Here is a 26,028-nt window from a genome sequence, read left to right as displayed (position 1 = left end):
TGTCTAGGGCTAAAAAAAAGCAGTTTGTCCTTGTCTGGGGTGAGAGGATGTCATAAAGAAATATTAAAGGAAATGGGAACTTCCAGCAAGGGGAGAAGTTACTAGCTGGAAAATGAATTCTTTTCTGGGGCAATGTTTGTTTCCAGCTACTTGGCAAAATTAAGTTTTGCTGGGGAGAAGTTATTAGTCAACTAGCTTGGAAAATTAAGTTTTTTTGGGGAGAATTTATTAGTCAACTAGTTGGAAAATGAAAGTTTTGCTGGGGCAACATTTATTGTTAACTAGTTGATAAATTTAAGTGTTGCTGGGGAGAAGTTATTAGTCAACTAGTTGACAAAAGTAAGTGTTGCTTGGGAGAAGTTATTAGTCAACTAGTTCGAAAAGGAAAGTTTTGCATGGTCAACATTTATTGTCGACTAGTTGGCAAATAGCCTATAGATTTCTCCTATACAGATGGGCCAAATTTTCAAACTAGATGACTAAAATATTTTTAATTATAAGGAGATTGGATAGTACCATTCTGTATAAGCTTATAAAGCGATTTTTTTTTCCAATAGTCAAAGGGTAGAGTCCTGTTTTTGGTAGCCTAAATATTGCAGAGTTCGTATTATTGACCTAAAAGTAAAGTGGATATATCACTAGATGCCATTATTTATGCTTTTTCTGTATACAATAATTGCTTTTCTTGCAAATTCAGTTTTGAGCCCTTAAAAATAATAATTTCATAAAGGGTCATAAAATTTGTTTCAAACTTACTATTTCATTATAAATCCATTTGGTAAAAGTTGTATAATTCACATACATTGATTTGTCAAGATTAGCCTAAGTTGAATAATAAATATTCAAATCAAACCTGTCATGTTTTCTTCTTATTCTGTTAGGCCACTTAAAAATCGCTGTTTCACTTATATGTAAAAAAATATCAAATCCAACAGAAGCAACATGGCAGATGGAAAAATGGAGAAATTGTTTTGAATTTTTATCCAACTTAATTTATGATAGAAAAATTCTACTTTAGCTACTTTTGGCTATCTTAGAAAGGGGTTAGATTAGGAAAATGAAACTTTCAGGGATGGTTCTAAAGGATAAAGTATGTTCCAGGAAGGTATTTTGAGCACATACCTCCACTCCTCCCTCTAGAGGGTCCTGACCTTTGATGACCTTTAATAATCTGTGTGTTATAAAATAGAAACCTTGCAAAATGTATCTTCTGCTTAAATGAAGTACAACAAAATTGTTTTCAGCTTCAAAACTTTGCTTGGTCCCAATTTATAAGGTTTTAAAGATGTGCAAATACATATAATTTTTCAGCCCTAATCCTGCCACCCCCACCCCCCTGAATTGTCCATTGGACAGAGCCCTACATAACTTGGTATTTTGTTTGTCCAATGTAATGTCATAAAAGACTTCCATCAGGCAAAAAACAACAAAGTTTACTGCTTTGTCTGTGCAAAGTGAAAAGAAACCAATTGTCTCGACATGGGATTCTAGCTAGACATGCATGTGAATGCTGCCTTACTGGATTGAAATTTACATGCAAATAACAGGTAGCCTAAATAAAACAACAGATTAAAAGGTAGGGTTATTTGGCTTCTTTCTCTCACATATGCTTAAGGAGTAATGTAATAGGGTAGAAAAATGTGATTGTAAATATCTCAAAAAATAAACCAATGCAACTAAAGCACACTTTTAAACACATAATTATAGGACAGTAGTATACAGAATACACATGATAGCAGAAGATTGTCAAATCCCCTCAATGGGGGAATAGAACTCTGTCAGCCCAGACTTCAGGCATATCATTTATTTTTACAATTTTTATTCTATTTTAGGGCCAGTACACCCAAATAGAGGGAAGTTTATGTCATATCAAGCTGATAAGCTTGATTATTTTATTTTGGTCTATTATAGTGTGTAATTTGACTTATTAAAATTTGAAAAATGAACTTAAGGAAAATATATTTGCTCAAATATTATGAAATATTTTTTTTTTTTTTTTTTTTTGTAGACTTTATTTGTAGACTTTTTTCTGTTGACATGTAATTTGTGTTGACTGTTCGTTTCTAATTCATACCTTGATTTAAGCTTGTCTTTTTACTCTGATTTCTGAAAGTCTCCTAGGCCCAAACTTCATATTTAGATCTCAGTCATATTTAGGGAGCATATCTTGTCAACCTTTCATTTTAATGAGATGGCTTGTCAGATACTGAATAATTTTTAAAGTGGCCACCAGAAAAGTGATCCTTGAATTTTGCTACAAAGTAATTTGTATTGATGTATGCCATTCCCTTTTTTTTAGTGAAAAAAACTCATTGGAAAGGGGCTCCAGGTTATGAAATGTGACGATTGTCTGCAAATAGAGTCTGTTATTGGGAAGCCTACAGACATTTTCTGGGGAGCAGGATTTTGTAAGAGCAGGGCTGCCGCCTGTATCTCAAAAGTGCTATTTTAGCAATATTTTATTATGTGTAGCACTATAGCATATGCTCAGGGTTGTTAAAATAGCACAAAATTGCTATTTTAGCACTATTACTGTCAATTTTTTGACTATAGCACCAAAAATTGTTATGTGGCACACAAATTGTTGTGTGGGCACCAAGGCTAAAATGCACCAAGTGCAAATTTTGTTCTGGCCTTGGGAAGGCATAGGGGTTTTGCGCCCAACTTGTGTTAATTTCTGCTCGTTTTGAGTTTGACTTAGTTATTTATTTTAATTTCTTTCCGTTTTGGGTTTCATTTATTTATCGATGCTGATTTGTGATAGTTTTGAGCTTGGTAGATTATTAGATTTTATTTTTTCTCATTTTTGTTTAATGGAGTTCTTTACTTTTCTTTGAAAAACTTATTTTGTAGAAAAATTTTATTCTTAATTAATTTTTGTTCGTTTTATATTGACATAGTCTTTTGAGGAAAAAAAAAATAAAACTCTAAATCTTTTCATTTTTTAAGGCTTTATAGTTTGGCCTGCTATTTGTATGTTGGAGAAAAATTTTCAGCAATTTTTAACAGCATGCACCATTTTAAAAATCTGGACATAAATAGTACTGTTTAACTTAGTTTCATACCTCCTCTAGTTGATCTGAAATGGAAAACTTGATACCATTTGCAAAAAAATCTGTTTACATTCTTTGATAGCTTTGATACACTTACACTATTTTGATTTGGTTAAATTTTAAGAGCAGAAGTAGCCGCGAAACTTTGAATAGAATACCCTCAGTCGTTCATGGGATACTGCTGAGATACCTTATTGGGAAATAGCATTAAAGCAGTGCATTTTGATTTAATCTTTAGGCAACATTTAGTTTTTAAACATAATGGGCAAATGGGAGGGTGGGAGTGGAAGAGGGATTAGTTGCCCTCCAATCACTTTCGACTATTAAAAAGGGCATCAGCCCTTTCTATTTTCAATCGAATGAGCCCCTTTCGAAGTTCCGACGACAACTCCTTCAATGCGAAGTGGCCTGGTCTAAACTAAAGAACAACAACAACAAAAAATATTACTAATCACTTTCGACTGTTAAAAAGGGCTCTAGCCCCTTGAATTTCCAATATAATGAGCCCTTTTCTGAAGTTTCTACAACAACGTCTTCTATAAAAACCTTATATGCCCTCAAGGCATACCTTAAAACCCTTGCCCTGAGGGCTGTAGCGGAGTGTCCTCCTCAAAAGATATTTTCTATCTGGAAATCAACTACGCTGAATAAAATGATGGGCGTGGGGGGGGGGGGGGGCTAGTTGCCCTCCAAGCACTTTCGACTATTAAAAAGGGCACTAGCCACTCCAATTTGCAATCGAATGAGCCCTTTTTGAACTTTCTATGACAACTCCTTCAATATGAAGTGCCTGGGTATGGAGAAAAAAAAAAACAAAGCAAAAAACAACACATTGTACCCACATCGTTCTTTACTTAGGCAGCGCTAGCGCGCTGCCAATGATATAGCAAGAGATAAATCATTGCCAAGCTTTTTGTAAATCCAAAAAGCTTTGTGTACCAAATGGATCTTGGAGGTACAAAAACTGTTGCCAACTTCATAAAGGATCATCTTCCAGAAATGGGGGTCCAAGAGCTTTGGTTAAAAAATAAGCAAACTTAGTTTGCCTGAAGGACAAGTTTTGCCCACCATATCTCTGAACATTTTTCCAAATACATCTGCTATTCCGTCTGTAGATTTCCCAGACTAGTCAGACTCAATCATCTTCAGATATCATGTAATTTTTGCAACCATTGTTTCATCCAGCACTACATAAGCACCTAGGTGCATGGACAGTTTTTATAGTTTGTTGTTCTCCATGGAAGATGCTCCCAAGAGACAAAGCTGATTTGGTGTTAGGTTTATGGTAACATTCTTGTTATGTTCAGCAGTTCCGGTGTACGGCTGCAAAACATAGGAGCCCATATGGCAGACAAGCAATGTATAGCAGATAGAACAATAGAAAGAGAATAGATCTTGCAGAACAGCTCTAGAGTCCAGTGGGAAAGCCACTGGACCCCAGCACTTGGCATGCAGCTGGCTTCTATATATGGACTGTCATTGCTGCTTGTCTTCTAACCACAGACAATTTGCTACCTTTTCATACTGGCCTCTTTTCAAAGATATTTGATTATTAAAGCATGTTTTTGAGCTTCTAAGAAAAGAAATTTGGTAATGATGTTTTTCTAACAACAATGTCTACTAAGCTTCAAATTTTTGGTTTTCTTTTTTAATGTTTTTGAGTTGTTGTAATCCCTTGTCAAATATCAAATCATCATTTGTAATAATTGTAAGGTTTTGTTTTTTGGGCATTCAAACCTGTAAGCTTAATCACATAGTAAGGGGATTTTTCTAGTTTGAATAACTTTTAATAAAACTACTGCTGCAACCCAGATTAACTGAAAATTGAAAATCTTTTGGAAAGACTAGTGCTATTTGTGTTGGCTGGGCCACCCTTCTTCTTCATTCTTGGGCTGCCATTCGTCTCTGTAGATCTGCTGTAACCCAGATTAACTGAAAATCTTCTGGAAAGACAGGTTCTATTTCTGTTGACTGGGCTACCCTTTTTTTTCTTTTTTGGCTGCCAATTGTCTCTGTAGATCTTTTTCTAATGAAACAACTCCCTGAACACTGCAAGCCTTGTATCTCTTCTCATCTTGCCTGTCAGGCGTTGCATGTCTTTCTCCATTTCTTTTCCTTTTTGGTGAATCCAACAATAGAAGGCTGCCAATTGTCTCTGTAGTTCTGCTGCAACCTGGATTAACTGAAAAATTGAAAATCTTCTGGAAAGACTGGTGCTATTTTCTGTTGGTTGGGCTGCCCTTCTTTTTCTTTCTCAGGCTGCCAATTGTCTCTGTAGATCTTTTTGTAATGAAAGAACTCCCTGGCCACTGCAAGGCTTGTATCTCTTCTCATCTTGCCCATCAGATATTGCATGTCTTTCTCCATTTCTTGTCCTTTTTGGTGAATCCAATAATAGAAAACTTTCTTTTCGTTGTGTCTGTGGTCCTATAGAATTTGCTTCTTTTGCCTTGGCTTGTCTTTTGTCATTATGAAAAACATAATGCCAAACCTTTGCTTTTTTAACAGAGGCTGATGCAGTATCAGGCTTTGGAGGTTTTATAATATGTTGAACGTTGATTTTTGCCTTGGCTTGTGTTTTGTCATTACGAAACACATATTGTCAAACTTTTGTTTTCTTAAGAAATGCCTGGTAAGTATTAATGACCTCTTTCATGTCAAAATCTCAAACCCAGTCATCATCACTATCATTTTTGACTCTGAAAACGTATCTTCCAATTGTTTCCCCCAAAATGATTTGTAACATGAAAGTTAATGAATTCGAATTTTGAATTGAATTAAACTTTATTAAACAAAAAACAAACAAACAATATACAATTTATTCATTTAACAAGTAGTTGTACGAGAAGAAACAAAGCTTTGGGGACAAATGACTACAACAATAAATATCCATAAATTCAACTAAACAACTCAAATATATACGTAGTACCATCATTTCCTACATTTGGAAACTCAGGTATCTTATATAAGAGGAATGAGATAATATGATGTCATGACATACATGACGTCAATGTAATTTTTTGCATGCATAATGTTATTGTAATTTTTGATCCCATGACATAGATGACATCATTTGCATAAAACCAAAATTAAAGCTCTTGATGAATATATACACATATATACACAAATAGAATATATATACATTACTTTTCAACATATTCAATTATAAATTAGATAAATACTTATTTAATTATTTTGTTCCTGTACTTGAATAGCCGACAAGTTAACTTATTCCAATATTCCTAAATACTTTTGTCAATCAAACACGGTTTTCAAGAGTTTTCACTGTTTTACTGGTCTGCATTTTGTACAGTTAGCTTTTAAAGATCTTGATTTGGAAGACTGTACTGTGTTGATTTAGGAACACTGTACTGGAGGCCAGCTATTGTTTGGGGAGCAGGTATATATATAAACAGCAAAAGTTCAGTTGCAAAGAGAAAATTTTTCATTGGTCATCAATGTTATTATTCAGCCTTTTGAAGTAAGGGAAGCATTTTAAAGTGTTTTAATTGGACTGAGAGTACAAAGATTAAACTAAAAAGTATAATATTTGTGTCATAAAAAAGTCCAAGGCAATAAAATTAGGTGGAACATAAGTGGAGAAGCCATTTTTGCGAAGTTATTAAAATCTTAGTCTATGCTTAAAGCTTTTACTTCTTGTCAGGCAAATGATAACGTCAGGTCAAAACAGAGATTCATGTGGATTCAAACTGATAATATGCACAAAAATGGTTAAATTCATAACATCTGAGGACAAATCAACTTGTCATTTTTTCACTACTGGTTGTGAATATTATCTTAAAAATCTTGAACAAAATAAAAGAAATTGTTGCTAAACTTTGCACCTTGCTCTGTTGAGGTTGTTTCTTTTTTATTTTTTTTATTTACTTACGTTTTTAGCTGGTTAGTGATAAAACATAAGGGCCGTTCTTTTACACTAAGATCTTACATCTAAGATCTCACATCTTTCTGCAAAGATTTCCGTTCTTTTAACTCATCTTTGTTGTAAGATCTTTACAGCTCAGTGTGAGAGAACTTTGATGATATACTCGTCATTGTTCTTAGACCGCTGATCAGAGCAGAATGATGAAAAACGTTTTCAAAAGAACTCCATAAGATTTAAGATCTTAAGGGCTAGGCACACGAAGCTGATTTCGGGAACCGATTTCAGCAAGGGTACATTCCACGTCGAGTGATTATAATTAATGATGCTAAGAGGTGGTGCTTAGTGACCTTTTTTGGTGATTATTCATAATTAATTACGATTAATTTACGATAATCATTAAATACAATTAATTACATGCCTAAAGCTCTAAAGCCCTAGTACATTCCTTGTCTAGAACTTAATTAATGATGATTAATCACTTAAAAACCTTCACTAAGCCCCGCCTCTTAGCATCATTAATTAGAATCACTCGATGTGGAATATACCTATACTGAAATCGGTTCCTGAAATCAGCTACGTGTGCCTAGCCCTTTATTGCTAAGATTTCACTTTTAAGTGTTCTCTGTCAAAAGATGTAAGATCTTAGCACAAAGATGAATAAAAGAATGGCCCTATAGATTTGTATCACACAAAATGAACATATTTTGCTAAAAATTGGGCTTTAAGAAAAGGTTTGGCTACAACTTATTGCTTTGTCAGGCAGGTAGAGATGTCTGAAAATTTTTCATTTTCTAGAGAATTCATCCATTACTGGCTTATAATTTTTTTTAAGTACAGTGAGATCCAGGAGAAAAAAAAACAGAAGAAAATGCATGTTTTCAAAGACCAGGAGAGCTTGTTTTTAAAGACCAAGCCTCCAAGTCAACCTGAAGATTGCGGCAATTTGGATTCTGAAGCCATAACAGACCAGCCTTCTAGAAAAAGAACTCCAAGCAGAGATTTATTGAGAAAAATCCAAGTAACCTTTCTCAGAGGCAGATAGATGATGCCATAGTGGACTATATAATTGAAGAAACCCAGGCTCTTTTGACTATAGCAAAAAAAAATAAGCTTTCAAAAACCTTGTACAAAGTTTGGCTCAGTGGGATTCTTGTCATGATGCTGCAAAAAAGATTGCTGAAGTGTTGAACCAGACTGGGCAGGCTTATGCCAAACTAAACCTATCAAAGTTAAAAGCAAATGAGCTTGAGTTTTTTGAGGAGTATGTCAAGGTAACTGAGCCTGTTGCCAGGGTACTTGACATACTAGAGAGGGACAAAAATTCTGGGAATGTTGTTGCCCATTTTGATTGCACTCTGAAAGAAGATAATTGACATGAAACAAAAACGCTTTATCAAGTATGCTAAAGCTCTTGTGAAAGCAACCTTTTATGGTTTAGAGAACTGGTTTGCACACCCTTTTACAATACAGATAAGTGAACCTAGTTTTCAGGAGATAGCAATAGACAGTGGAAGTCATCCTGGTTTCAAGGGAAGATGGATAATGGGATATATCTGTGACAGAATCATTGATGTGATTTGTGATGAAATGAAACATATTTTGCTAACCAAAGCTGATGATCAGTTGGCTGACTGTGATGCTGATTACAAGAAACTGACATTGATCAATGCTAATGACTTTTTTACTTTTGACGGTGATGGTATTCAGACAAGCACAGATTCTTCTTTTGGCTGTAACATGAAAGTTCAGTTATTAAGGCTCATGGACAATAAAAACCATTTCATTGAGCCCTTGAAAGAATATTCAGAGGTTGCAAGAGCTTTCCAAAAGTTCAGTACTACCATACCATTGTCTGTTCCAGTTGAATGTTTTCTGTTTGGTGTTCTGTTTCAATTGCAAAGCAGGGTAAGCTTGAAGATAAGAAGTTTGATAAAACTAAACTTCGAATTTTGCAAATTTGTTACTTCCTTTTCTTTCGTATACTACTATTTTCCTGTGAAAAATGATAAAGAAGATTTATTTTTTATTGTCCTTTGTTTTGTTTTTTCATCTTTAGTAGAGTTTGGCCTACCAGATTCTGATATTAGTAGGTTTCATATTGTATAAAAATTTAAGGACAAACTGAAGCAAGCAAAAGCTTTAGCAGTTTTTCAAAAAGCCTGCACCTGCAGTTGAGACAGCTAAGCAACCAGAGAATTCGACAGGAATGAAGACTGTACAGATAACTGAATGTTGATATCGTAGCAAACCTGTGCAGTAATAATAACAGCAAAAACTGTGCTCAGGATATGATTTCAGTAGACAAAGAAAATGATAGCAAATTTGATGAGTGTGACTGATGACAATTGTGCTAAGGATGGTAAGATTATCAAGGCAAAGACAAAACAAAAAGAGATAAATTACTAACACAAATTCAATAGCAATTGACTTTCTCACAAAGACCTGCAGAAATGAATTCAGAAGCATGACAAGGATATTATGTAGTTTCTTTGCCAGGTTTTTAAAAAAAAGTTTCATCAGAGGAAAGATCCATGCTCTTTGACATGACAAAAAGAAATTTCACATCAAGAACTTCAATACACAGCAGTATGGGACCAACCTATCAAAGATATACTGAAATAATATTGAATTTCAGAAGAGTGTAATGTTGCAGAAGAATGCCAAGCTGAAGCTCAGCAACTTCATAGTAGAGCATAACCTGCCTTTCAGGGTCATGGAGTAACTACCAGGCTTCCTGATAAGTGTGTTCCCTGATTCAATGATTGCAGGTTAAATTAGCACCTGCTGCAGATCAGTCAATCTCAGAAAAACTTCAGAAAGGAAAGTTTTTAATCTTGCTTGATGAATGAATGGATAAATCTGTTGTTCAATCTATGGCTGCTGCATCTTGCTTCTGGTGTCCCCAGTTGAAATGTGTCTGCAATGGCTTGTTAGGGCTTGTTGAGGTGCTATCAGCAATGGCTCAAATAATGAAAGAAGAAGTAGATAAGTTGCCTTTGCATTAGAAATATTTCAAGAGAGAATTTCATAGGGTTTGGATGGGATAATTCCTCTGTTAGTAAATGGGATAGATAAATGGGTTGAAAGCTCTGGTGAAAGTTGACAATCCAAATGTTGCTGTAGTTGGCTTTGTCTGCTATAGCCTCACTCTGTGCATGTCTAGTACCTCCAAAGAAATCCCCCTAGAATTTGACAAGTTTTTGTGCAATGTATACAACCATATACAGCGTTCACTGAAACGCATCACTGACTTCCAAACCCTATGAAATATAATTTCATAGGGCTTGGATGGGATAATTCTTTGGCAAATAAATGGGAGAGATAAATGGGTTGAAGGCTCTGGTGAAAGTTGACAATCCATATGTTGTTGTTGTTGGCCGTGTCTGCCATAGCCTCGCTCTTCACATGTCTAGCACCTCCAAGGAAATCCTCCTAGATTTTGACAAGTTTTTCTGCAATATATACAACTATATACAGCATTCCTCAAAACGCATCACAGCTTACACAGACCTTCAAGGGATAATGAACTCGACCTTACAGAGACTTTGATGTGATGTTCTGAAGTCTTTTATTACAATTTTAGTTTCTGGACAACAGATTTGTTTTGTGTCTCTAAGAAAATCCTGATCTTTTATCCAATAAAACTAAGCTGTGTTATTCAGATTGTCCTGCTCCTGATTATGTAGGGGTTTGTTCCAGGTTAGTTGAAAAGTATATAAAAAGTACCCATAGCTGCATTTTAGCTGGAGGAATTGGAATCATCTGGTATACTAATTCAATGTTTTTTGTTTTTTATAGCCTTTAATTGATAAATTATAATATTTATAATATTAATTTTTTTTAAAACCTAGGGTCTATTTTACTCAACAGTCCCTTCAAATTGCTTCAACTAAAACTGAGCTATAGTTACTTTGTATATACTTTTTTGTTGACCTGGAACAAAGTCTATGGCTGAAAAAAAAATATATAAGCCTAACAATGATTTGCTTTCTTGGGTTTTTACCGGAGTCACAGAAGCCAATAGAAAAAGAGTTGAGCTGGGGATTCATCACCCAGAATTTTTGGAATCTGGGCTTCTAGATTCTGGGTTTATATTTCCTTTGTATACAATCTAGAGCATGAAGCCAGATCAAAAGTACTCAAGATCATTCTAGAAGAAAGGGGCGTTTGAGCTTCCTTATTTCCGGATTCTGGAAGCTTTTTCACTGAAAAAAATATCTTTAATAGTGAAAGAAACAGAAGAATAAGTTAAAAAGTGACTGCTTGAATTTGAAAACAAAAGACTGTAGAATTTCTGAAAAGTGCGGGAAAGCGGGAGTAAAAATACCATCTAGGAGCTTTTTTTTGGACCACCTTCACTATCCAGAAAGCTTAGAATCTGGATCTTCCCATAGGTGAAGCCCCAGCTTTAGATTATGTGTTCTTGTTTGCAGAGACGATCCAACAATTTGTACAATAGAAAAGAAAAAAAATGATCAGGGTGTTATGTATTACATTGACTACAACTTTTTCTTTTTAGATACTCTTCATCTGTGAAAGAGATAAATTAATGATTACGATGATGAAAAAGAGAAAGGGTGGCATTTTATGTTTTGCTGAAAGTACTGTTTGAAAGGAGATGCACGTGTTGCACAAAGCACAACATACGCAAAAATTTTTGGGGTCTGGTACACGTTTTCCTGGAAAGTACATTTTTAGAGCTTTGTTTGGTACAGATCACAATTTTGACATCACAACGCTGCTTAACTTTAAAGTCTAAAAATTTAGAATATAGCACCTAGGTAAGCCACTTAAATGTCTACTTCAGGACTCCCACAGTGTCAATAAATTTAATAAAGCTGCCCACAAAGTTAATAACCGTTTTCCTTACATAACTTTGTTGTCTTTATTGGTATCAGAAAAAAGTTGAACTTCATTGAATTTTTTCTTGAAAGTCTGCAAAGTTCAGCCAATAGCAGAAGACCTGTGGAAAGTTTCAAACAAACCACACACAAATTAGTGTCTACATATATAATAATGTATACTTGTTTAAATATTTTGCTTGGTAAAGGAATAAAGGTTGGATAAAAAAAAACATTTTTATCTATTATTAAAAAGAAAAAATGCTTAAAAAGATTATTTTCTTAACTCCACGTCTGATTATTTCAGTTCTATTCTATGAAAAATTGCTGCAAAGAAAAAAAGGTGAAATCCTTGTGCTAGTGGGATAAACTTTACAGTTTGCATTTTCATGAAAAACATTATTGATGCCGTGGGAGCCCCACATTAGGGTACCACTAGATTGGGGATAACACATAAAATATGGTGTTTATAAAGACACATATAAGTGTGTTTGTTTCACAATTTGAGGGCTATAATCCAGGGTTCAGTTTTATGAGATCCACCTGGGTTTGCTTGTAAACATCAAGTCCTGTAGTTGATACTAGAGAAATGATTTATATAAACATTTATCTTACTGCTCTATTAAACTAAGCTAACTCAATTGATTTTTCATGTAATTATATTTAGTCAATGTATAATTCTGCATCACCTATACGCTAATGAAGGAGAGGTGGTTGGTCATTGTTTATGCAAGGAGTGCCAGAAGCCTTGTAGTGCGTATTTTAATGTGCTAGTTGTCTAACTCTCTATTGTTCTTCAAATAAATATAAGAAGGGTTAAGGGGAGGAGTCCGGAAAATTCTAGTTTAGGGGACATCTTGCTATCTTGAAATGTAGTTGACCTAGAGAAGTGAAGATGTTAGTAATTCAAGGCCAAAAATATACTCTGGGAAGGTATTGCCAAGCAACTAAGTCCACTCTTTTCTCATTTTTAAGCCTTAATAATTTGCCACCTTGACAGGTCTATGCCTGTTGTATTTTGAAAAAAGTAACAACAATATAATACCTTAATTTTAGTTTTCATTCTCTCCCTTGATTCCCATTGATGTATTATTTCTATTTAATGCCTAACAGTTCACAGCTAGAAGACGATAGAAAAATCACACAGCTAGAAAATCACAAAATGTTCATAGAGAAAGAGTTCACTGCAGCCATTAAAGCACAAAAAAGTAAAATGAGATGTTTAAACAGCAAATGTTTAAGGATAGACTAAATCAAGTTCTATAAGCCAAGAACAATATTCAAAAGGCTAACCTGTATTAGGCCAGACTATTTATACCTAATAACAAATATAGGTCTTATGTTGTATTTTCATTTCTCTGGAAATATTCCCCCAGGTGCTAAAGATTGAAATCTTGGATTAAAAGAATATGACCCTCATGCTCTTTGTCAAAGACAAGGAGGGTGTAATGAAGCACTTGTCTTATTTTGGAATTCTGGTTCAAAACAGTTGAATTGTTTTTGTTAACATAAGGTAATAAAAAAAAGAAAAAAATTTAACATTTTTTCTAAACTTTAATATTAAGAGGGGGTTTTTGAGAAGGAGAAATAATTGAATTGGTTAAAAAAGCAAAAACGTTTGAAATTGTATCTAACACCTCAGCTTTGGTCATTCCTTTCCTTCTGCTGCTTTATTGAAGTTCGTTCTGTGAAAAGTCTAGATTTCCCCATTTCCTTCTTCTTTTTATTCTAAAGTATCAAGGCGCTCAAGATACAAATCACACTTGAAGTTAAGAATATGAAATGCACTTCCCTTTTGAAAATATGATATTGTTAATCATTAACTCTTTGTATTCTAGAGATTTCTAATCGCCTAGAGTAGTCAAGAGAAGCTGACTGTATTTGACTGAGTTGGGGAAACATGGAAGCATCCAAGCTCTTTGGTACTACTGCTGTTAAAGAAGGTAATTGGTATTGTTGGTGGTTGAGCTAAATGATTCTTATTTATGGTGCTTGCGCAAAAAAAAGAACAGATATTTCAATTCTCCTATGATTTTTGCTACTTTTATAGTACAAAAAGATTAAACAAACTATAAAACCGATGTATTTTTAATTAAAGAAAAGTGTCCACAACATAATCGTTCCAACTAATGTTCTGCTTATTATGTGTTTTATTGTCTAATTTGATATATGATTAGCTGCTAATTAATGAAAAAAAAAAATATGTCTAGGCTGTGTGTAGAGCAACTTGGGGAAAATATATTTTTTTCACCAAGGTATTGCGTGTAGAGAGAGTTATTGTAGAAACTTTGGAAGGAGCTCATTTGATTTTGAATTGAAAGTTCTAGTGCCCTTTTTAAGAGTCAAAAGTCATTGGAGGGCAACCAGCTTATCTCCCATGCCCATCAATTCTCCAAACACATCCAATCAGTACTTTGAGATACCTTTTTTGTTCTGCATAGTTGAACTGTACAGTAACCATTTATATGTGAATCTGAACCCCCAAAGATGGGATTTGCCCATTGTTTACATATAATATTAGCTATTGGGAAAGGGTGGCATGTTTGACTTTTTGCTTCCAAAAACACAAAGGGCATTCAGGTGATCTTTTCAAAGAATGCTGAAATAAATAAAAAAAAACTCCTGCTTCTGTTGTGACTACTACCAAGGCTGAGGATATTGAGGTAAAATTTGATAAATTGTTGAACGGAAAGTAGAACTAAATCCAAACATACCTTTTACATACATTTTTTGTTTCAAAAGGGCGTATCAGCAATATCTTTGGAACAGTTTACCTTATCAAGCGTAAACTTTCATGGCAATATGAAGGGGATGTTCAGCTGACCAAAAGGCAACATGTACATATTACTACTGCTATCATTACTGTGGCTACTACTTTTACTATACCTACTAATACAACACTTTTACTTCTGCTCCTACGACTATGATGCTAGTACTATTAAAGTTAAGCTTATGAAGGTGAAAATTTTTGAGAGTATTGAGGTTAAAATGGATTAAATCGAAACACACAATTTTTCTTGATGATTATCAAAAGGGTGTATCTCAGGAATGGATTAGGCCTTGATGTGTAAAGGAACACTTAAAGAGAAAGATCAATTGACCAAAATGTAATGTGTGTGTACATCTACTGCTGCTACCTCCACTGCTACTACCAGAGTCGTTACGTTTGAGGGGGAGGGGGACGCCCCCTAATGTTTTGGACACTCAGTAAAAAAAATGAGTCGGTATAATCATGGCGCAAAGTGCCACAATTTTTCTGACGCCACCATTTTTTGGGTTTGGTCAAATAAAACCACCAAAATACCGACATATCATCTAAAGAAATCTTGAACTTTTTCAGTAAACACAGCAGTTTTACCAACTCCTGCCGTGATTTTACAGATGGTGCGAGAATTTTCGAATTGGTTTAGTAAATAGCATGAAAATAGTAACATGACATATACCAAAATATCAATCTTGGTTTGTCAATGCTTCAGTTTTACCATCTTGTGTTGTGATTTTCCGTATTGTATTCAAAACGGACATTATGCTAATTATTGAAAAAAATTGTTAGTAAAAATGACAAGCTAGTTGGTAAAATCCCTCGCTCCCCTTCCAAACATTTTGGCTAGTAACGACCCTGGCTTTTACTACTGCTATTTCTACCACTACTTCAATTGCAACCACTGATAAGCCTAAGAGTATTACATTCAAAATTTTAGAAAATGTCAAGGGGGAAGTTGAAATAAATTAAAACATACTATAAACATACAGATAATCTAAACGGTTTATTGTTTTGAATTAGAACTTCCAGTGCTTGATGAGGGGCATGTTTAACTGACCAAAAGACAAAATTTGCATGCTGCTACTAGAACTACTTCCAGTCCTACAACTAGTACTATTTGTACTTCTACTACTATTATAACTAATTTGAAGGGGAAGTTGAACTGTATCTCAACATGCTGAAGGTGAAATTTTCCGGCGTGTTGAGTGGGATGTTAAACTAGTCAAAAGACACTGTATGAATGCTGCTCCTACTACTTCTAATGACACTAAGGGTATTAGACATTTTCAGTGGGTATGTTAAATTAAATTGAAACACAACATCTGCATGAAAGCTATCAAAAGGCTGTATCAGCAGTATATCAAGAATGGTTTTCAGTATTAAGTTGAAACTTTCATGGCATGTTAAGGGGTATGCTGATCTAATAAAAACGTACTATGTTCATACTAATAATAGTTGTAGTAGTACCACTACTGCTGTTAGTACTAATATTACTAAGGCTAATATAATAAATGTGGAACTTTCAGGGACTGTTGAGGGGATGTAGGGACAAGCTAAACATATTATGTACATCATGCTTATCAACAGGACTTATCAGCAATATGTCAAAAATGGCTTAAAGTATTAAGTTGAAACTATCAGGACATGAGACGGGGATATTGCACTAGACCAAAAAGCACAAATATGAATACTATTACTGTTTACTAATAATACTAGTACTGCTATCACTAATAGGCTACTACTCCAATTGATCATAGTATTGCTTCTGCTGCTATGCCTACTGCTAGTGCTAAGGATATTAATTAAACTTTCTGAAAATGGTGAGGGCGGTGTTGAACTGAATGGAGGCAAACTATTTACATTTGGGTTATCAAAGAGGTGTACAGTGTATCTGAAAATCTCAAGGCTTGAGACTTTTACTGCTACTTCTACCACTACTTCTGCCGCAACAATGGAAGTAAATCAAAATAGAAGTGCATCTAGGCCGTCAATATATCCAGGCCGAATATCTTAGGAATACAACAAGGTATAAAGTAGAAACTTTCTACTTTATAGAAAGTAGAAACTTTCTATGGCAATATGTGTATGCTGGTTGTCATTAACACCTCTCATCAATATCTCAAGGCCAACTGAGGGTGTTAAATTGAATTTCAAGGCTGCCACTATTAATAGTTCTGCTTGTATAGTTGAACTAAATCAATTGAGTGTAAATTAATCCAGTTTGTCAAAATAGAAAAGATGCCATGTTTTAGGAATGGTATTAAAGTGCAAATTATGTTTTGGTATTCAGAAGCATGGACAGTGTCAGTCCTATTTTGCTTCAAATGATCGAACTGCTCTCGTTAATGCTAAACTTTTAGTTTCTATTAAAATTTGTGGTTTTTTCTTATAGGTTTTTACTTTTACTTTAGGAATAGGTTTTTGAGGAGAGGCATAAATTAAAAAATTGTAAAAAAACATTAATATTTGCAAGTATGTCAAGCATTTCAGCTTTAGTTAAACCTTTCTTTTCCTTTTTTTTTGTTTCCTATCTCTTTTTTCAAACCCTTTAAACCTAAACCCTTACATATTTAAAACTTTTCTTGTCGAACCTTTCCTATCTTTGGTCACAAGATAAGATATATTAAAAAAAAAAGAAGATACTTTGTATAAGAAGTTTTTTGGTAAACTCTTCAAGGAGTCTGGTTCTAAAATAAAGATGATAAATTAACTTAGAGCAAAAACTAAACGATCATAAAATACTAAAAATTGAACAAATCAGCAACAAAATAAAAATGATTGTATTGTTGGTAAGGGGGGAGGGGGTATGAAGTCTAATCCATCATTTTGACGATGATGATTTCAATTGTATACTTTTTATTTTCTATTTTTATTTATTTGTCACCCAAATGGTGAGTTATTCATCCATTTTTTTCCATTCATGTCTTAAGCTTCTTTCTACTATGAGTTGCGATTTGTTTTTTAATGGGTAGCTATTACTTCAACTATAGTGAAGAAATGTTTCGACAGAATTTACTATAATCGGCCAGTATTTTCGTAAAATTGTTTATTTTTGAATTTACCTCTCTTTGCTACCCTTCTTTTTCTTCATATATTTACAAGGTCTTTAGATGCAAGAAGGTCCAATTCTTCTTTACTCATCCATAGAGTACCCTATTAAAATTGTGGCATTTTGAATATTTATAATGCGTTTCTATGTATTATAAGTAACAAACTTCTTATGTGTTTTTATATGATGTTTACTCTGATTTTTTGTAGAACCTGAAGATACATTCTCAACTGATGATAAAGGTATTTCTGGAAGTAAGTATTCTTTGTTATTAATGAAACATGAAGCCAATCTGTATGCTGTTGCCCCTGACATCTCTACCAATTGTAAACTTAGTGCTGACCATCTTAAACGGGAGTCGAATATTGACGAGGATTAAGGCATGGTTCAGATATGATTAAATAAAAATAAAAAACAAGTTTTTTCAACTAAAAGCAAGGAGCAATGTTAAGATTTAAAACGAACGAAAATTATTACGTATATTAGGGGGTCTGCCCCCTAGTCAATACCTCGCTCTTTCACGCTAAAGTTCGAATTTTGTTTCAATTCTTTAAGAATGACCCCTGAATCACAAAGGCCGTTTAATTAGAAAAATAGCTCTTTTGAACTTACTAGGAAAACTTTAGCGTAAAGAGCGAGGTATTGAATGGGGGACAAACCCCCTAATATACGCAATAATATCTTTTGGTTTTAAGTTAATATTGCTCCTTACTTTCAGTTGAAAAAATTTTTTTCTTTTTATTTAATTTCTGATCATTTTTTAAATAATGCTAGGAAATTCGGCGCCCCCTTCATAGCAATATCCCTTCCCCCATGAACGCTTCCTCCATGGATAGATCTTCCTACGTAAGCCCCTGCCCCTATCCCCCCACCAAAAAAAAACGTGAAAGTGTCTATATTTCCCAATAACCAATACTATATGTAAACAATGGGCAAAGTTTATAACTTGCAGCTCATACCCCCTGGGACTGTGGGGATTGAATCATCCTCAAAGACATAGTTATTAAATTTTTCGACTATGCGTAACAAAATGGCTATCTCAAAATTTTGATCGGGTGACTTTGGGAAAAAATGAGCGTGGGAGGGGGCCTAGTTACCCTCCATTTTTTTGGGTAATTAAAAAGGGCACCAGAACTTTTAATTTCAGTTCGAATGAACCCTCTCGCGACAGATAGGACCCTGGGTTGATACTATCAACTCTGGAAAAAAAAATGCTTCTGTGATCTTTCTTCTGGCAAAAAATACAAAATTCCACATTTTTGCAGATACGAACTTCAAATCTCTATAGTAGGGTTCTCTGATACGGTGAAATGCATTAAAAAAATATTTAGTGTATAATAGGCAAGGATGGTTTCAACTAGGGTATAAAATTGTCCATCCCAATGAAACGCATCGATAAAACGATATACTGAATTTTTTTTTCTTGAACTTTTTTCTAGCTTTTATAATTCTAGAACTAATTGACAATTTAAAACATATGAGGCATTTTCTGTTGTTTTGGATACAATGGATATGTGTACAAGTGTACAAGGAGTGTGAGCGATAAAAATAATATGCCAGTGTGTCTCTCCCTACTCACGGCATTCTTTTCAAACAAGGCTTTGGTTTCACTTGGTTTTAAGGCAACAATGTCACCAAATAAGTGGATAATGTATATGGAGTGGAATCAGCCTTGTTGCTGCAAGGATGGTTTTAGAATTAAATAAAGTACGGGCTTTTCATAAATTTTAACTTTTTCAAAATTGAAAGCGGATTACAACCTTGACTATTACTTGGATAAAGTTCATGTTACTAAAATATTTCAGAAATGTTAGATAGACGTTTTTTTCAGAGCATTGAATTAAGAAGAGTTTTATCAGAAATCTGTTATTTGCTCCTATGATAAAGCCTTGATTGCTTTGACAAACCTTGACAAATTTTTTTGATGTAATGTAGAATTATTTAGAATATTATGTTGTGTAAAAAAAAAAAAAAATTATTTGGTAATTATATTTGAAGAAACTGCCATAGTTGGTAAAAGTAGGAAACTAATATAGCATATAAATATTATAGTAAAACAATGTTTTTTATACAAATCCACTGTTAAGAAGATTTATTAAAGTCTCCATTCTTAAAAATTTTTAAATACCAAACAGAAAAAGGAATAAAAAATTTGTACTGTAATATGAATGATGCATCAAATTGGATTTTATAAATTTGTAACCAAGGTAAAAGTAATTATAATTAAATTTATAGTAGCCGTATAAGGTTAGATATATCAAAACCTGAGTTGTATACCAAATTAAATAATGGCTAAAAAATATATATATGAATTTGGGATTCATTTTGATGAATTCTATATTATTTTAGTTTTCCCAGTTACAGCGCTCTATGATAACGATATCAGCAAAGAAGGATGTGAATTATCCAGCATGCCAGGTCTTACAAGAATATGTCTAAAGGAAGAAATGAGTTTGAATTGTCAACATCAGGTGCCAAGCAACATTCATACTGAAAATCATATGACAAAACAGGAGGTTTCTCACACTAAGAAAAAACCCTTCGAATGTGATATATGTAAGAAACATTTTACTTCAAGTTACGGGTTATCCCATCATCACAGAACTCATACTGGAGATAAACCTTTCGAATGTGATGTATGTGACAAAAAATTCACCCGAAAATCCCACCTATCTAATCATCAAAGGACTCACACTGGAGAAAAACCTTTTGAATGTGATAGATGTGACAAAAAATTCAGCATTAAATCCAACCTATCTAATCATCAAAGGATTCACACTAGAGAAAAACCTTTTGAATGTGATAGATGTGACAAAAAATTTAGCCTAAGATTCAACCTATCTTATCATCAAAGGATTCACACTAGAGAAAAACCTTTCGAATGTGATAGATGTTACCAAAGATTCAGCCGAAAATCCGAACTATCTGAACATCAAAGGACTCCTTGCCCAAAATATATTAGGATCTTGCCTAAAAAAATTTAGGCAAAAATTCCACCTATCTTATCATCAAAGGACTCACACTGGAGAAAAACCTTTCGAATGTGATAGATGTGACAAAAAATTCAGCCTAAAATCCACCATATCTTGTCATTAAAGGACTCACACTGGAGAAAAACATTTCGAATGTGATAGATGTGACAAAAAATTCAGCATTAAATCCACCATATCTTGTCATCAAAGGACTCACACTGGAGAAAAACCTTTCGAATGTGATAGATGTGACAAAAAATTCAGCATTAAATCCACCATATCTTGTCATCAAAGGACTCACACTGGAGAAAAACCTTTCGAATGTGATAGATGTGACAAAAAATTCGTCCGAAAATCCATCCTATTTAATCATCAAAGAACTCAGACTGTGGCAAAAAACTTTGAAAAAAGCTTTTTATTGTTCCATTTAAACGGATCACAAGTCTGAAAGGTCATTATTAGGAAATTGCGACACGCTTTTAGCATCACAATGAAGTGTACGATGCCTCGAAGGTTGCAACATGACTCATACGCCTGATAATTTCTGCTCATTTTAAGTTACGGTGTCGCTCCTCGCTTTCAGTTGAACAAACTTGTTTTTTTTTATTTAATTTCTGATCGTTTTGTGTAAGGGTTTTCTTATGTTCACGAAACTTTCTTAATAAAAGGTATCAAAGAATTCATGGTGGAGAAAAACTTTTTTGTATTTATATAGTTTTTTTTTCATCTAAAAAAATGTTGTTAACAATAGGTATGAAAACACTTTATTAAATTCAGCAGCGCATATTTATCAGCTTGTTAACATGTTACTAATTACATTTGTAAGAGATTTAGTAGTTTTATTAAATATAGTCCTATTTACTTGAAAATTTCTTTTACTAAGAATTACATTAGAGCACAAGATAACCGAAGTTGAATTTGACAGCATTCTCAAATGACACCTACAAACTATTTTCTCCAAATTATTTTGTTTTCCACAATTTTTTCTTTAATTTCATTTCTGATATCTCTTTAGAATCTATAGCTAATCTTTGTTTTAAAAGAAATTGTGCTTTTAACCAGGATCATATTTAACACATTTGAAGTTTGGTGTGTTTTTGAAGAGTTGTTTACATATGTCTTTTCCATGGGGCTTGCAGCAGCAGCAGCGGGATTTCAGACCTTTCTTGACAGTAAATGTCACTTAGGTCCTCATTCAATGGTTTCTCAAAATATCACTTTAGAAAGTTGAAAAGGGAAGTAAGGGGTGAATTGTCACTATAATTTTACACTGCACTTATATTCAAGATGCACCAAATTTAAGTAACAAACTGGACTATAGCTCTTATCTGCTCCTATGTCTTGTAAAAACTGCACTACAAGTCAACAAATTTGCATATTAAATTTTGTCATCAAAATTGTCATCCACATTCTTATATGTGGTTGTAGCCAAGTTTCCTGGATACAGATTATATCAATAGTATTTTCCTGGCAGTGTTCAAGAATAATATGACATTATTTTAGGGACCATGGTGCATATCTAATGAAGCATTATTAAGCAGACAAACACTTGAAATCTTTTGTTGATTAAGGGAGCCTAAATTTAATTCTTCTACCAACTTACAGAGCTTTTCAATACGAACTGGTAGGCTTAGGCTTGATAAATTCATAAGTTCTGGGCTGCATAATAGGCCAATTACTAACTTTTCAGCTGCTTCTGTTTTGGAAGATTTTACAAGTCTGTCAGTGATCTGGCTTTGTGAGGTCTGATTGTGATGTAGCCTCCTCTTGTTTATTACATCAGCATAGCTTTTATAAGCTACCTGTGCCATACGGAACCCAATTTGATATTTTTCAGCTACTTGGAGGATTCCTTGGTTTTGCTGCCTTACTGGGCACCAATTGGATGCTGATGAGTCACTTCCACCACAATTGGCACACATGTATGCTTTTGGTCTGATTTCAGGGTCTATTGTTTTAAGTGGGCACTGGTTTGATGGGTGTTTCTCTGAACACCTCAAACATATTGACTCTTTAGCTCTACATTCTTTTTGAGTGTGTCCATATTTCTGGCACTTGCGACACTGGAGGACTCTTCGATAGTATTGGTATACCTCCTTTTTTCTTCCAAAGCACCAGATATTTGGTGGTAGGGTCCTACCCTCAAAAATAATTAATACTGCAAGGCTATCTTCAAGTTTTTAGATTCCTTATTGTATCTTTTCTGTCTTATAGCATCTTTCACAGTTGTTGGGGTTTGTAAGCGCTCCTTGATTTCCTCTATGGATAAGTTAAGAGGGATATCTTTAATTATTCCTCTTACTATAGGTTGAATTCTTTTTGTCTTTATGGTGATGTTGCAGAGTGTGTTGGTAGATAAAATCTTTACAGCCTCATCTTCACCTTGTAGATATAAAAGCCTCTTCCTTCTTTCTTACTTAACTTCAAGCTCAAATTTGGAATTCTTCAATGTTGTTTGGATTGATTTTGTAATTTCATTATCAGGAGGGAAGTTTTTTCCACTTTTCTCTATGCTAGTTTCTAATAACACTTTATAATGTTCATGTTATGGGATGATGCTCTGTATACCTTTGTTGATGTAATTTGTTTCAGGTGTTGCGGATTTTCTTTGCTTACACTTTGCAACTGAACCTGCTTCACTGTCTGGGGACAAGTCTCTCCTTTTTGTGCCAATGTTGGGATTCTGCCCTAGTCTTGGTAATACTAATCCATTGTCATGCACAGCAATTCCTTCTATTTCCAATGGATTTCCAGCTGTTCTGAGCTCTTCATCACTGTCATGAGAGGGTAAAGCTGGATAGCACTCTTCATTGAGCACAGAATATTTGTTTGTTGTTTGGATGGTGTAGTTAGGATAATTGGGAGGTAAAACATAACTATGAGGGACAGAGCTAGGGATATGACTTGTAGTTACACTTGTTTGAGTTGAGCTCCTTTGAATATCAGCTGGATTAAAAATTCTTACACTTTGTCCATTGGGGAGGATACCAATTATAGGTTAAGTGTAAGGGGGGTGGAAATTTTGGGTGGGACCAGGTAAAACCTGGTCAGGTAGCTGAAACATTCAGCTAAAATCACAAATGTCAATTTTTATTTATTAAATAGTCAAAAATTTTTTAATAAAATCCAAACAATCACCAATACTCACAAGAAAATTGTAACTTGAAGAAAAAGAGCTCCATGGGGCTTGCAGAACAAAGGTCCGTAAATTCAAATTTTTTAAGTTCAACTCAGGTTTTGTTTATTCAGTGTCTAGCTTTAAGCTTTAATGAGAAAGAATGAAGATGGCGTTTGAAGATCTACGGGACGTCCAAACTAAAATGTGATATGCTAATACAAAGTTTTTTTTCTAGTAGTAATAAGTTTTGTGATTATCTAAATAAGACCATACTAAGTAGCATTATAAAGAACATATCGCAATATCAGAACTTAAAAAAAAATATCTCTCCACTTTCCAAAAAAATAGCAGGAAAAACACAAACATGGACTACTCTCCTTTCTTTACCAGATCATTATCCTTTTTCTTTATCAATTTGTTTCTTCTCTCTTTATATTTTTACCAATCTGAAAGATTGTCTTTTTTAAAGTCGTCTATAGGATCTCCGGGAACGCCAGGGTTTCACCCTAATAAGAAGTACTTCGTAAAAGAGAAAGCTGCTTGCACCGTGCTAGAATATGTGAAACAATCACCACTCCTAAGAATAAGCTGAATCTAAGACCAGCCGTTTTCTGTCAAACACTTTATTTCTGAAAAAAAAGAGAAAGAGAAATCTCAAGATGAAGAAGACAAATAGAACTAAAGACAGTAGAAGCAAAAGACAAACTAAAACGACGCGGTTAAACAAAGCGTATTCAACGCTAAGAAACAAAGATAAAATCTAAACTAGTCTAAAATAAAAAATAATATCTATATGTACAGTTTTTGCTACTGTGATCAAGCACCACAGAATTTTAATAGAGTTGCTTCAACGAGAACACTAAAACGACTGGATAAAATAATATGAAATGAATGATTCAGTTGAGAAATAATCTTCTTGCTTGCTTCTCTTCTTCTATTTAACAGCAAGTGGGCTTTTCAGTAAAACTATTTAGCCCTTTTCCTTTTGCTTCACTATGTGGGCTACAGAGCTACTGGCTTGATTGCCTCATATTTATTACATATATTCAGATATCTTTCAGCAGATTTTTCGACTCTAGGAGTTCAAATATAAAATGATAGATGTCGATTTCTATGCTCTGTGTGCAGGTATAGTTGGCTAGGCTCATGGCTGATAGTGGGATTTTGTGGCGTTTGAAGTATTTTAACAGTTTACAAAGCAAGGTATGTTGTGCAGACGTCAGCATATTACATTCAAATAGGCAATGGTCAATTGTTTCATTATTCATATTACAATGCCTGCAAACAGGGGACAGGGGAATTGAACCACTTGAATTAAAAAGCTTATATGAGAATGCAAGAAAATTTAGTCCATTTGTTCCATAACGAATTCTATGATAAATTTTAGAAAGATACTTATTGGGAAAGGGGGAAAGGATAGGATTAATCTTATTAAATTTAATATCTAATAGCCTCCATCGGTAAATATCTCTAATTGGGATTGGTCTCCCACTTGGCTGGTCAATATTTATAGCAGTTTTTGCTATTTCATCAACCTGATGATTACCGCTTATGCCAGAGTGGCTAGGAAAGTACTGAAAGTAAGTTTTTATGCCACTTGAAGCAAGATTATCAATAATACTGATACAATGATAAGTGTCAATGTCCAACTTATATTGAGGAGCTGAGGCCAGCCACTCAAGGCTTGATAAAGAGTCGGAATAGATGAGAATATTATTCGAATTTTCAATCAAAGGTTGGTTTTCCTTAAGGTGTTCTAATGCCATGATTATGGCATTTAACTCAGCAAACATTATAGATACATTATTATATAATCTCTCACCCATTGCAATTTTCAGGTGAGGAAGGAATACACCACTTGCTACCTTCTCATTCATTTTTGACCCATCAACAAATATTTGGAAGTGGTTTTTATATGTAATTGTATTAAGTTCTGCAAATTTTTTCTGGACAAAAGCAATGGGGGTTAAATCTTTAATCCATTTTGAAAATTCAGTATTTATTATGGGGAATGACCAATTCCATGGAGGGGACTGGGGAAAAGTAGGTGCAATAGACTTTGCTGGTACAGGGAGCTTCTTTTGAACATTGGCATAATCATCTGCAATACCTCTATACATGGCTGGATTTCTTAACCAATTATGTAATGTGCGTGAACTATTTGATTCAATTTTTGTTAGATGTTTTAGTCAAGAGAAAGCTATGTCTCTCCCTTATTGTTGTTAATCCACTCTCCATAAGCAGAAACTTAGTGCTTGTGGGTTTTCTAAGACCAAATATGAGACGTATTATATCATTTTGTGTTGTTTCAATTTTTTGCATCTGGGTCTTTGCACATGCACAAT

At 34.1% G+C, this 26,028-nt stretch overlaps 1 protein-coding gene across 2 annotated transcripts; it reads left to right on the top strand.

The window, feature by feature from the left end:
* Window positions 1–1,418: 1,418 nt before the first annotated feature.
* Window positions 1,419–20,983, top strand: LOC148945819 (uncharacterized). Of its 2 annotated transcripts, XM_089098507.1 has the most exons (4): window positions 1,495–1,547; window positions 11,459–11,720; window positions 13,619–13,723; window positions 19,943–20,983. In XM_089098507.1, exons 3-4 carry the CDS (start codon window positions 13,681–13,683, stop codon window positions 20,575–20,577), a joined length of 678 nt encoding a protein of 225 aa, XP_088954633.1. In that variant the 5' UTR covers window positions 1,495–1,547; window positions 11,459–11,720; window positions 13,619–13,680; the 3' UTR covers window positions 20,578–20,983. The 2 variants fall into 2 exon arrangements, with proteins under 2 accessions (XP_088954634.1, XP_088954633.1); XM_089098508.1 differs by lacking the exon at window positions 11,459–11,720 and having other exon boundaries at window positions 1,419–1,547.
* Window positions 20,984–26,028: the final 5,045 nt, after the last annotated feature.

Source organism: Artemia sp. Qi Xiang Cuo, chromosome 12, assembly GCF_049724085.1.
Source record: "Artemia sp. Qi Xiang Cuo chromosome 12, ASM4972408v1, whole genome shotgun sequence".
Lineage (NCBI taxonomy): Eukaryota > Metazoa > Arthropoda > Branchiopoda > Anostraca > Artemiidae > Artemia > Artemia sp. Qi Xiang Cuo.
This window is presented reverse-complemented; position numbering and strand designations above follow the sequence as displayed.